Source organism: Theropithecus gelada, chromosome 13 (assembly GCF_003255815.1).
Source record: "Theropithecus gelada isolate Dixy chromosome 13, Tgel_1.0, whole genome shotgun sequence".
Taxonomy (NCBI): Eukaryota; Metazoa; Chordata; class Mammalia; order Primates; family Cercopithecidae; genus Theropithecus; species Theropithecus gelada.
The window spans coordinates 74,338,081-74,352,027 of NC_037681.1; the positions used below are offsets into that span (position 1 = coordinate 74,338,081).

The following is a 13,947-nucleotide window of genomic DNA, read 5'->3' on the forward strand; positions in this document are numbered from 1 at the left end:
CAACACTATTAAAAGAACTAGAGAAGCAAGAGCAAACAAATTCAAAAACTAGCAGAAAGCAAGAAATAACTAAGATCAGGCCGCACGCAGTGGCTCACGCCTGTAATCCCAGCACTTTGGGAGGCCGAGGCAGGTGGATCACAAGGTCAGGAGATCGAGACCATCCTGGCTAACACAGTGAAGCCCCGTCTCTACTAAAAAATACAAAAAACTAGCCGGGCGAGGTGGCGGGCGCCTGTAGTCCCAGCTACTTGGGAGGCTGAGGCAGGAGAATGGCGTGAACCTGGGAGGCGGAGCTTGCAGTGAGCTGAGATCCGGCCACTGCACTCCAGCCTGGGCGACAGAGCGAGACTCCGTCTCAAAAAAAAAACCAAAACCAAAACCAAAACAAAACAAAACAAAAAAACTAGCCAGGTGACGTGGTGGGCGTCTGTAGACCCAGCTACTCGGGAGGCTGAGGCAGGAGAATGGCGTAAACCCGGCAGGTAGAGCTTGCAGTGAGCTGAGATCCGGTCACTGCACTCCAGCCTGGGCGACAGAGTAAGACTCTGTCTCAAAAAAAAAAAAAAAAAAAAGAAATAACTAAGATCCGAGCAAAACTGAAGGAGCTAGAGACCGAAAAAGCCTTCAAAAAAAAAGTCAATGAATCCAGGAGCTGGTTTTTTGAAAAGCTCAACAAAGTAGATAGACCGCTAGCCAGACTAATAAAGAAGAAAAGAGAGAAGAATCAAATAGACGCAATAAAAAATTATAAAGGGGATATCAACACCAATGCCACAGAAATACAAACTACCATCAGAGAATACTACAAACACCTCTATGCAAATAAACTAGAAAATCTAGAAGAAATAGATAAATTCCTAGACACATACACCCTTCCAAGGCTAAACCAGGAAGAAGTCAAATCCCTGAATAGATCAATAACAAGTTCTGAAATTGAGGCAGTATTTAATAGCCTACCAACCAAAAAAACTCCAGGACCAGATGGATTCACAGCCAAATTCTACCAGAGGTACAAAGAGGAGCTGGTACCATTCCTTTTGAAACTATTCCAAACAATACAAAGAGAGGGAATCCTCCATAACTCATTTTATGAGGCCAGCATCCTGATACCAAAACCTGGCAGAGACACAACGAAAAAAGAAAATTTTAAGCCAATAACCCTGATGAATACCGATGTGAAAATCCTCAATAAAATACTGGTAAAACAAATCCAGCAGCACATCAAAAAGTTTATCCACCATGATCAAGTCAGCTTCATCCCTGGGATGCAAGGCTGATTCAACATATGCAAATCAATAAACATAATCCATCACATAAACAAAACTAACAGCAAAACCACGATTATCTCAATAGATGCAGAAAAGGCCTTTGACAAAATTCAACAGCACTTCATGCTAAAAATTCTCAATAAACTAGGTATTGATGGAACATATTCTCAAAACAATAAGAGCTATTTATAACAAACCCACAGCCAATATCATCCTGAATGGGCAAAAACTGGAAGCATTCCCTTTGAAAACCGGCACAAGACAATGATGCCCTCTCTCATCACTCCTATTCAATATAGTATTTGAAGTTCTGGTTAGGGCAATCAGGCAAGAGAAAGAAATAAAGGGTATTCAACTAGGAAGTCAAATTGTCTCTGTTTGCAGATGACATGATTGTATATTTAGAAAACCCCACTGTCTCAGTCCAAAATCTCCTTAAAGTGAAAGCAACTTCAGCAAAGTCTCAGGATTTAAAATCAATGTGCAAAAATCACAAGCATTCCTATACACCAATAACAGACAAACAGAGCCAAATCATGAGTGAACTCCCATTCACTATTGCTACAAGGAGAATAAAATACCTAGGAATACAACTTACAAGGGATGTGAAGGAACTCTTCAAAGAGAACTACAAGCCACTACTTAAGGAAATAAAAGAAGACACAAACAAATGGAAAAACATTCCATGCTTATGGATAGAGAGAATCAGTATCGTGAAAATGGCGATACTGCCCAAAGTAATTTATAGATTCAATGCTATCCCCCGTCAAGCTACTATTGACTTTCTTCACAGAACTGGAAAAAACTACTTTAAATTTAATATGGAACCAAAAAAGAGCCTGCATAGCCAAGACAACCCTAAGCAAAAAGAACAAAGTTGGAGGCTTCACTCTCCCTGACTTCAAACTATACTACAAGCTACAGTAACCAAAACAGCATGGTACTGGTACCAAAACAGATACATAGACCAATGGAACAGAACAGAGGCCTCAGAAATAACACCACATATCTACAACCATCTGATCTCTGACAAACCTGACAAAAACAAGAAATGGGGAAAGGATTCCCTATTTAATAAATGGTGTTGGGAAAACTGGCTAGCCATATGCAAAAAGCTAAAATCAGATTCTTCCTTGCACCTTATATAAAAATTAAGATGGATTAAAGACATAAACACAAGACCTAAAACCATAAAAACCCTAGAAGAAACCATAGGCAATACCATTCAGGACACAGGGATGGGCAGAGACTTCATGACTCAAACACCAAAAGCAATGGCAACAAAAGCCAAAATTGACAAATGGGATCTAATGAAACTAAAGAGCTTGTGCACAGCAAAAGAAACTATCATCAGAGTGAACAGGCAACCTAAAGAATGGGAGAAATTTTCTGCAATGTATCCATCTGACAAAGGGGTAATATCCAGAATCTATAAATAATTTAAACAGATTTACAAGAAAACAACCACCCCATCAAAAAGTGGGTGAAGGAGATGAACAGACACTTCACAAAAGAAGACATTTATGCAGCCAACAAACATATGAAAAAATGTTCATCATCACTGGTCATTAGAGAAATGCAAATCAAAACCACAATGAAATACCATCTCATGCCAGTTAGAATAGCAATTATTAAAAAGTCAGGAAACAACAGATGCTGGAGAGGATGTGGAGAAATAGGAACACTTTTACATTCTTGGTGGGAGTGTAACTTAGCTCAACTCTTGTGGAAGACAGTGTGGCAATTCCTCAAGGATCTAGAACCAGAAATACCATTTGACCCAGCAATCCCATTACAGGGTATATACCCAAAGTATTATAAATCATGCTACTATAAAGACACATGTACATGTATGTTTGTTGTGGCACTGTTCACAATAGCAAAGACTCGGAACCAACCCAAATGTCCATCAATGATAGACTAGATAAAGAAAATGTGAGACATATATACCACGGAATACTATGCAGCCATAAAAAAGGATGAGTTCATGTCCTTTGCAGGGACATGGATGAAGCTGGAAACCATCATTCTCAGCAAACTAACACAAGAACAGAAAACCAAACACCGTATGTTCTCACTCATAAGTGGGAGTTGAACAATGAGAATACGTGGACACAGGGAGGGGAACATCACACACCGGGGGCTGTCAGGGGGTGGGGGAAGGGGGAGGGATCGCATTAGGAGAAATACCTAATGTAGATGATGAGTTTATGGGTACAGCATACCACCATGGCACATGTATACATATGTAACAAACCTGCATGCTCTGCACATGTACCCTAGAATTTAAAGTATAATTAAAAAAAAAAAATGGAAAGATTGTTTAAAAAAAAAAAAAGCGAAATAATTACATTTGCAGCAACCTAGATGGAATTGGAGACCATATTCTAAGTGAAGTAACTGAGAAATGGAAAATCAAACATTGTACGTTCTTACTCCTGAGTGGAAGCTAAGCTATGAGGATGCAAAGGTGTAAGAATAATACGGTGGACTTTGGGGACTCAGGGAAAAGGGTGAGAGGAGGGTGAGGGATAAAAGACTACACACTGGATACAGTGTACACTGCTTGGGTGACGGGTGCACCAAAATCTTACAAATCACCACTAAAGAACTTAGTCATGTAACCAAATGTCACCTGTTCCCCAGTAACCTATGGAAATAAAAAAAAAAATGAGAAATTTAAAAAAACCTTAAACATTTTACATACATTTTCCCCCAAGAAAAAGCTGGGTGCTATCCTACAAATCAGAGATTTAGGGTTTGGAAAATAAACATTATGACATTTAAAAAATACTACACTATATACACAGTTTTGGAAATTCTTTATGAAATTATCAGAATTTCCACCTGGTTTTCTATATGCAAACTTATTTCTGCCTGTACACCCACATTCAAACTCTTACCTCCACCCCACAGGCAGTTCTAGTCTGAGGTAACAGTTCAGTCGTACCTTTGGGTCTTAGCAATGTCATCCTTGTTTGGTCCACCTTCATCACTGCTTTTGTCTACCACCAAAGGCCTATCAGAAACGGGCATGGCTGACCCACTCTCATCTATTTTAAGCCACAGGATCCCAATAGGACAGAAGACTTTGCCTCCTTGGACCTCATCTCAGGTAGTCTACTCTGACAGTAATGCTCTCATAACCTTTCTCTCAAGGTCATTCTCTATAGCCTGTGACCACGGCTCACTTGATCCAGTGTTTAGTTCTTCCTGACTCTAAATTTAGATCAAAAAATTGTAAAAACCCATGAGGTGGCGCCTCATTAACCTAGGATTCTGAGGTCTTTATTTCATGGACTGTTTGACAGCTTATCTAGATAATAAGAAGGAAAAACACCATAATATTAATAGAACTTGCTATTACTGCTTCATAGGAACAAAGCTGCTCAATGATTCTGGAGCTGAATGGAGCCTGAACTTTATATATAAATACTAACCAACTCAGTAATATCTACTCTTTTTTTCTTTTTCCTTCCTTCCTTCCTCTCCTTCCTTCCTCTCTCCCTCCCTCCCTCCCCCCCTTCTCCCCTCCCCTCCCTTCCTTTCCCTTCCCTTTCTTTTCCTTTCCTTTCCTTCTTTCTTTTCTTTCTTTCTTTCCAGACGGAGTCTCGCTCTGTCTGCCAGGCTGGAGTGCAGTGGCGCGATCTCAGCTCACTGCAAGCTCCGCCTCCCAGGTTCACGCCATTCTCCTGCCTCAATCTCCAGAGTAGCTGCTACTACAGGCGCCCACCACCATGCCTGGATTTCTTTTGTATTTTTAATAGAGACGGGGTTTCACCATGTTAGCCAGGATGGTCTCAATCTCCCGACCTCATGATCCGCCTGCCTCGGCCTCCCAAAGTGCTGGGATTACAGGCGGGAGTCACCATGCCCAACCCCTTTCTTTCTTTAAAGATGGTGCCACAGACATGCCCCTCTCAGTCTCCTGATTAAAATCCTAATTGTGCTAACATGCTCATTTATCTCAAAACTGAAACCAATTTTTTTTTTCCCAACTGAGCACGTCTTTGAGTTTAGGGCTGTTCTTGCCTTTGCAGATTAGAATTGGGTGGGTTGGTGGTGGTTGTTTTTTGTTTTTGTCAAACAATAAAAAGAAACTGGAAGGGAAAACCCAGCAATATGCTTGATTTTCTATATTCTTGTAAAATAATTTTTTCCTGTGAGTTTACATGTGAAAAGGCAATGAGTATCAATTCTTCATAAAAGTGACTGAATTACCCTGGGGCAGAGGTTGCAGTGAGCTGAGATTGTGCCACTGCATTCCAGTCTGGGTGACAAAGCAAGACTCCATCTCAAAAAAAAAAAAAAAAGCCATTTAATTAGGAGATGAAATGAACTGCGATAAAATAGGAAAACGTGTTCTTTAATAAACATAAGACATCTTCAAGTCTAAGTAAAATAATAACAACAACAGATTCTACACCACAGTTGTATACACTTCCAGTGAAGCTTTATGCATTCCATTCTGAGCTCCTAGCACCAGGTAAACACGAATCATAGGTGGAAATATGCCATGTTTAGCACTAGAAGCAACATCACAGTTTATTAGCAAAATAAAGCGGAAAATGGTCAAGTAAATAAATATTACAACATATAATGTACTGGTGATGAAGCTGCAATAAAGTAATATAAGTGAGATTTACTTTTCTTTCTTTTTTTTTTTTTTTTTTTTTTTACTGGGAAGGCTAGTTGTAAACATAAACATTCACATTAAACTACTAGCCCCCCAAAACCTAACCTATCTCACAAACAATAATCATCTTTTGACTATAAAATCATAAAACCTTGTACTCCATGGCTCTTTTGTCTCGATGGTTTTTCAGAGGAAAAAATGAGCTGTGATAAGTAGTTTCACAGATTTATCCATCTTGAATAGCTGCCAGTTCCGGAACCTCATACATCCTCAGAACATCTTCATAGAGCAAATAATTATGTAGGCTTCTGGGAAGCGGCAACTCACTAATATAACTGTCAGACCGTAGACGTTCTGATTTTAGACTGGACCGAATTTCCAAACGACAAAGATGGGTCAGGGATGGAATAGTGGCTGGAGAAACAAAAAAAGCAAGGTGAAACTTTTAAACAGAAAGATGTAATAGTACATTAAGGGAAATTCATTTTTTTTTCTTTTTCCCAACTCTTAGTAATAAAAGTGATATATTGCTTAGAATTACTTTGAAATAAGACTACTTGGAGTCAGTATGACCACAATAAACCTTATTTATTCTTTTCTACAGCCTTCAACTGGCTCCTCTCCCTTCAGTTGTTGGCCACACATTTAAAGTCAGTATCCAGGGCCGCAAACACTAAATGCTCAAATTCTAAAGATCTGTCAATAACTGCACTTAAGAAATGGATGAACCAACTTTAGAAATGGTAGAAGCTCACGGAAGCAAATGCTACCTTTCTCTTAATCTATTTCATTACAAATGGTTTCCAGACCTAGCATATCAAGTGAATAGATGTACAGCTTGCAAGTTTTCCTTTTTAACCGTAACACAGAATGAAAATTTTTAATTGGCTCTGAGAGAAAGGTAGTATTTACTGAGTGCCTTCTATGCAATAAGCCTAAATACTTCACTCAAACTCTTTTTTTAGCCTCATTAACTTCATGAGGTATATATTATCAGGCTATTGTACAGATTTAAAAAAACAACTTTCCAAAGTCACAGAGCTAGTAAGAAGCAGAGCCAGGATTCAAACTCAGATCTATCTGAACCCAAAGCGTGTGTGTGTGTGTGTGTGTGCGCGCGCGCGCGTGTGTGTATGTGTGTGTATCTGCAAGGCACTGCAGCCAAAAGCTAATTACCAATTAAAGGACAATCCACGTGCACATAATTAAGAACTGTATGACAGGCCAGGCATGTTGGCTCATGCCTGTAATCCTAATACTTTGGGTAGGCCAGGCGTGATGGCTCACGCCTGTAATCCCAGTATTTTGGGAGGCTAAGGCGGGCAGATCACCTGACGTCAGGAGTTCAAAACCAGCCTGACCAACATGGTGAAACACCGTCTCTACTAAAAATACAAAATTAGCTTGGCGTGGTGGCACATGCCTGTAATAGCAACTACTAGGGAGGCTGAGGCAAAAGAATCTCTTGAACCTGGAAGGCGGAGGTTGCAGTGAGCCGAGATCACACCATTGCACTCCAGCCTGGGCAACGAGAGCAAAACTGCGTCTCAAAAAAAAAAAGAAAAGAAAATCATATGATAGCAGTTTCATTTTCCAAGATGAAAAGTGTTAAATAAAGAAGTTAATGTCTGCTTTTATGTGAATCAGACCTAAAGCCTTTTGTTAGTTCAAGAAATCTTTTATAAATCCCTGTGAAATGTAACAATGATTAACAGACCAGGATCAGAGCATCAAAGACAAGTACTATCAAAAGCACAGCTGATACCAGACCAGCTAGTCTGATTCCAGGTCTAGGGTTCTTTAAACTCTAATACCCAAAGGGCTTGAGACAAATTAATTCTCTAACATCTTCAATATCTTCCAAGCCACAGAAGTTAACTTATCATCATTTTGGTTTACTAGTTTAGGTTTAGTTTATTCAGAATTAAAGAAATCACTCAAACTGGTGTTTTAAAATGCCAAATAAGAAAGCAAAAGTTATCAATTTTGTACATAAAACCTGAGTCTAAGCTGGGCATTTTCTTAAACCATGAGTCATAGATTCCCTATTATAAATAATAAGATTACAGTATCTATAGTATATAGCACATTTATTTCCAACATTTTTCATATCCATATCTTACTTAAATTTGACCCTTTTCTATAAACTTAAAGGAGAAATGATGGTTCTCACATGAAAGATGGGAATACACAGGTAAAGGGGCCACTGGACAAAGTAGCAGGAATACATACGGAAAGCACGCCCAAGCTGCAAACACCACAGTTTTCCCAAGGTTTAAGTAGATTGACTATGTTCAACTATCAAGTATAAGGAAGCCTTCTTAGGAGGATCATGAACAATAATTGGTCAGTTCATAGAAACTCACCTTAAAGCAGATGACCAAAACACCACACATACTTTAAACATTCTAATTTAAAATGGATACATGAACCACATCTAGAATGTAACATCTTAGGCTTGCAGTTTATTTATGTATTTTTTACTCACCACTATATAAATAAGGACATAGTTTCACTTTCTTTAAGTTACAGTATGGATTTAAACGCATGTATGAAACAAGGTGAGTGCATAATCCTTCCATATTTTCACAGGCATTTCTGCTTTCGGTTGTTGTAGCCACATCTAATTCAATATCTATTTCTGTTCTGTGCTTATCTATATCAAGTCTTTTTAAAGGATTCTACTTTGCCTTAAAAGAAACAATCATTCTCTTTTCACACACAATTCATTAGCTTGTGCAATCTGGAATTATTCAACTACAATTGTTGGGAGCAGGCCCCCCAAAATCTGGCCATAAACTGGCCCCAAAACTGGCCATAAACAAAATCTCTGCAGCACTGTGACATGTTCATCATGGTCCTAACGCCCAAGCTGGAAGGTTGTGGGTTTACAGGGATGAGGGCAAGGAACACCTGGCCTGCCCAGGGCGGGAAACCGCTTAAAGGTGTTCTTAAGCCACAAAATATAGCATGAGCGATCTGTGCCTTAAGGACATGCTCCTCCTGCAGATAACTAGCCCAACCTATTCCTTTAATCCGGCCCATCCCTTTGTTTCCCATAAGGAATACTTTTAGTTAATCGAGTATCTACAGAAACAATGCTAATGACTGGTTTGCTGTTAATAAATACGTGAGTAAATCTCTGTTCAAGGCTCTCAGCTCTGAAGGCTATGAGACCCCTGATTTCCCACTTCACACCTCTGTATTTCTGTGTGTCTTTAATTCCTCTAGCGCCGTCGGGTTAGGGTCTCCCTGACCATGCTGGTCTCAGCATACAATAATATGCACAATGTAATAAAAAGTTTCAGAAATAAACATAACTGCTGTTTGGTAAGCACACACCTCTGCTAGTAGGAACACTGGCATTCTAGAGTGTAGCTGGCCAGCTGTGAAACACAGAGCATGCCAATAGACACAGTCAGATGGAAATGAAAGAGAACATGACAAGACTGGTTAATCCAGTGTGTGTTTTTAAAGTGAAGTTGGTGAAGAGAATTTCTACTTATATTCAGTTAGAGTTTAATAGGCATCTGTTAAATTGAATCTCTTCATTCTGCACATTCTTAGGAACATGAATACTTACTACATACCCAGAAGAAAGATAAAGGATGGCTGTGCAACCCGGAGGAGAGCTGCTCACTTGGAGATAAGGGATCCTTAATGATGCTCCAGCTTCTCAGAGTGGACAGACTACACTGGCTTAAAATTCTATAGGCTGACTGGGAAGAGTTCCTCCACATGCCCTAACACTTCATGTAGCACTGACCAGCTTGTCTAGGTTACATGACTACATCACTGGGGGTCTATCTTTAAAGCTTAATAAATCATTTGTTTATGCTAATTTTGTGTGTAGAAGTTTAACCATGAGTGATCAAGCCACACTAGACCAGTTCGGCGTTTGTTAGGAGAAACTTAAGTGACTTGCCCACTGAGATGTTGCACATCACAACATAGCTGTTGTTAACTAGATCTAAATGATTTGACTCCCAGTCCAGGGTTCTTTAAACTGTGACAAGCTCAATATAATTCTCCAACATCTTCTAAACCACTGAAACTATCATAAATTTCAGAATATCTTTCCATTTAACAATAAAAAAGGAAAAGTATAGCTACTTCAGGTATTGGTTCAACTTTCAATTGCACCATTTTGGTTTTCCTTCTAAGAGCACAACAGATCACTGGCCTAATGAACAATTAGAGGTAAGAACTATGTTCAGCTGAACTGAGGGAGTCTTTCATGTGTAGATTGTTAACACAGACAATAATATGCCTGTCAGTGCCATTTTAGTTTAATATGCCAGTAAATACTAAGAGAATTTTATAACCATATATGCAATATTTCAAAGCGTACAAAATCCCTTTGAAAGTTTTAGTGACGCATAGTATTTCCAGACATGTTGCCACTAGGCTAGAAGATCAAGTCATGCCTTGAATTTATAATACAAAAAGGCCACAGAAACGGTATGTAAAACTTACTTTCATGAAAACCTATTAAAACTATATTTTAGTTTGTTGAATAAAACTCCATGTTCTTGGATTATGGCAGTGACTGTAACCTAGAAAATGATGTCTGAAACCATGCCACACTTTTAAGTCACTTTTCTGACCCAATCATTTTTATTCAGTATGTTAAACTTAGTTTATCTATAGATCTATTAGCAGACAAGTAACATTTAACTTTAATTCCTATACAGAATTCCTCTATTTTGTTCATTTTGTTATATGTACTGGCAGAACAATCAAGATAGAAGACTACATGTTGTTATATAAAGTTTTGTTAAAATCAAAAGCAGACACAATGATCAAATTAAACATCACAATTCTTAATTCATTATGCTCATAAATGCCAAGTTTACTATAGCACAAAACTATATCTATATCATACACACCCACTGTATTTTTACATTCATCTCTAGTCTGTCCTCAGGCCAATGTTCAAATGACCTATCTGCCTGAACTACATTTCTCTGGTTTCTTTGAAATGTTTTGCACATCAAATGTATTTATCTGACTTCTGAGTCATCTACTACCATTTTTATTTTCATCATTAATATATTGTCTTTCTGGTTGGCTTCCATCCTTTTGTTCCCAATTTTTCTTAATTTACTTGTGTTGTCTCTCTCTCTCACTGACTATAACTAAAACCGCTAGAGAAAACACACAAAAGACGACTACTTGAGGACTCTGAAAAATAAGTAGTAGATTAGGACATGAAGTCAAAACAACAGGAATGACCAGTATAGACGAATGACCAGTATAGAGGCAATGAATGGATTCAATGGAAAAGCACCATCTAGTAGTAACACCTGTGCTGGCGCTGACTATTAACTAGCTGTGTGACCTTGGGCAAGTCATCTAAATATTCAGGCTTTCAGTTCCCCCTCCACAAAATGAGAATAATGCCTCATCTACAAAATGGGCATAATGACACTTCCCTGCATCAAAAGGCTGTTGAGGAGGTTCAAGTTGGAACACATTTGCAAAAGCATTTTATAAAGTGAAATACCACACAAATCCTAGGCACCACAGAATCTACTGATCTCGGCCGGGCGCGGTGGCTCAAGCCTGTAATCCCAGCACTTTGGGAGGCCGAGACGGGCGGATCACGAGGTCAGGAGATCGAGACCATCCTGGCTAACACGGTGAAACCCCGTCTCTACTAAAAATACAAGAAAATTAGCCAGGCGAGGTGGCGGGCGCCTGTAGTCCCAGCTACTCGGGAGGCTGAGGCAGGAGAATGGCATGAACCCATGGGGGCGGAGCTTGCAGTGAGCCGATAGTCTCAAAAAAAAAAAATCTACTGATCTCCAAATGTTTTGATTACACACTAAATTAGCAAAGTCTCTGAGCACACAACCCAATGTATATGTTTTACATATAAATTATATGTATACTACTAACCAAACATTATTTGTACTATAAAATAAAATTAAAATAAGCCAATATGAAATATTTTAAATAATTTCATTTTTAACTAAAGGTATAAGACTCCATTAAATATTAATATTTTAACAAGAACATGGTGATTGACTAGGCTTTATTAATTTAATTCTTAGTGATCTAGCAATTCCAAAAGTTGGTTCTAAGCCCAGTTTATTCTGATACATGGATGTAGCTGAAAAAACGTCTAAATGGGAGAAGTACATTATGGCTTAGCTGAACTAAACCAGGATTCTATTCTAGCCTATCTAGCAATTATGAAAAAGTTATTGTCAAAATTAATCTGGTAAATTTCTATTTTTTCCTGATATCAATTAGCTTATAAGCTAATTAGAAAGTTTTGCATTTTTACTAAATGCAATTCAAAACAGAGGGGAACTATTTCCAAGTGTTTTAAGTATGTCAATGTAAGAGTTTTTCCAGGTGATATATACTACTATTTGCAAGAAAATCACATAACAATAAAAGTATTTCCTAGTACCTATTTTCAAAATCATCTCCACATAGTAAAAGTTTCTTTCAGGGCTTGGCTTTAACTTGTGTTGGGGGGCATGGAGGGGAGTTCCTTTCAGAAGGCAGTTACCTTCTCACTCAGTTAAAATGCCATCTCTTCCCTAAATCAACAGAATTTTTACAAAATATGTGGTAGGTTGCAAAGTACTGACAGTTATTTATCGCCAAGAAAGGAAAAGCTGTATTTTTGTAAAAGAAAAGCACATAATTTATCTTTGAATTTAAGGGTTCTTTTATATTTTGTATCACAGATAATGAACAAAACTTTGGATGTATAAACAAAAATTATGGTCACTCCCACCTCATTATAAAGTACTGCAAAGACCCTAATATATTTTAAAGGTCATGTTTTTAAAAACTATCCACAATGACACTACTTCGTGCAATTCTGGATTCATCTCTTTTCCTGTACTAGCCTATGAATGATGCAGTAAACTCATTTCCTGTTATCTCCATTACCTTACATTTGGATAAAAGCAGCCACCACTCCATCAATGGTCATTCTTACATAGCTTTTCCAAAACACATCTTTCTGTTAAATAAGCCATTACTGTTGCCAATACAGCCATGCGCTGCGTAAGGATGTTTTAGTAAACAATGGACCACATATACGATGGTGGCCCCACAAGATTATAATGGAGCTGAAAAATTCCTATTATCTAGTGATGTCACAGGTGTCACAACATCAATTAATTTTTTTACAAATTTAGTGTGGCCTAAGTATATGGCGTTAAAGTATATAGTAGCATACAGTAATGTCTGAGGCCTTCACATTGACTCTCCACTCACTCACTGATATCGCCCAGAGCAATTTCCAGTCCTGCAAGTCCCATTCATAGTAAGTGCCCTATACAGATCTACCTTTTTTTTTTTTTAATCTTTTATGCTGTTTTGTTTGTTTGTTTTGCTTTGCTTTGAGACAGTCTCACTCTGTCGCCAGGCTGGAGTGCAGTGGCATGATCTCAGCTCACTGAAACTTCGCCTCCCAGGTTCAAGCGATTCTCCTGCCTCAGCCTCCCAAGTTGCTGGGATTACAGGCACCCGCTACCTTGCCCAGTTAATTTTTGTATTTTTGGTAGAGACAGGATTTCACCATGTTGGCCAGGCTGGTCTCGAACTCCAGACCTCAGGTGATCCGCCCACCTCGGCCTCCCAAAGTGCTGGGATTACAGGTGTGAGCCACCACGCCCCACCTATGCTGTATTTTTACTGTATTTTTCCTATGTTTAGAAACACAAATACTTACCAATGTGTTACAATTGGCTATAGTGTTCAGCACAGTAATATGCTGTACAAGTTTGTAGCCTAGGAGCAATAGGCTATACTATGTAGCCTCAGGTGTGTAGCAGGCTCTACCATCTAGTTTACATAAGAATACTTTATGATACTTGCACAACGACAAAACTACCTAACAAAGCACTTCTCAGACTGTATCCCCGTTGTTAAAAACACCTCACTGTATCTCTTCTCTGGTGCATTTTTCCTTTAGTGGCTCTTAAAAAATTGTCTATTCTCTCACTGAAACAGAATCTTAACAAATACCCTAAGTTGTAACATGTTATAAATACCACAAATCTCCTTCCAACT

General features: G+C 38.6%; 1 protein-coding gene across 4 annotated transcripts in view; it reads right to left on the reverse strand.

The window, feature by feature from the left end:
* Window positions 1-5,621: 5,621 nt before the first annotated feature.
* Window positions 5,622-13,947, reverse strand: part of ASB3 (ankyrin repeat and SOCS box containing 3) — a 123,761-nt gene continuing 115,435 nt past the window's right edge. For all 4 annotated transcript variants that reach the window (XM_025405767.1, XM_025405770.1, XM_025405768.1 and 1 more), the window contains one exon: window positions 5,622-6,321. In XM_025405767.1, coding sequence (XP_025261552.1) covers window positions 6,134-6,321 — 188 coding nt within the window. In that variant the 3' untranslated portion in view covers window positions 5,622-6,133. The remainder of the gene's footprint in view (window positions 6,322-13,947) is intronic.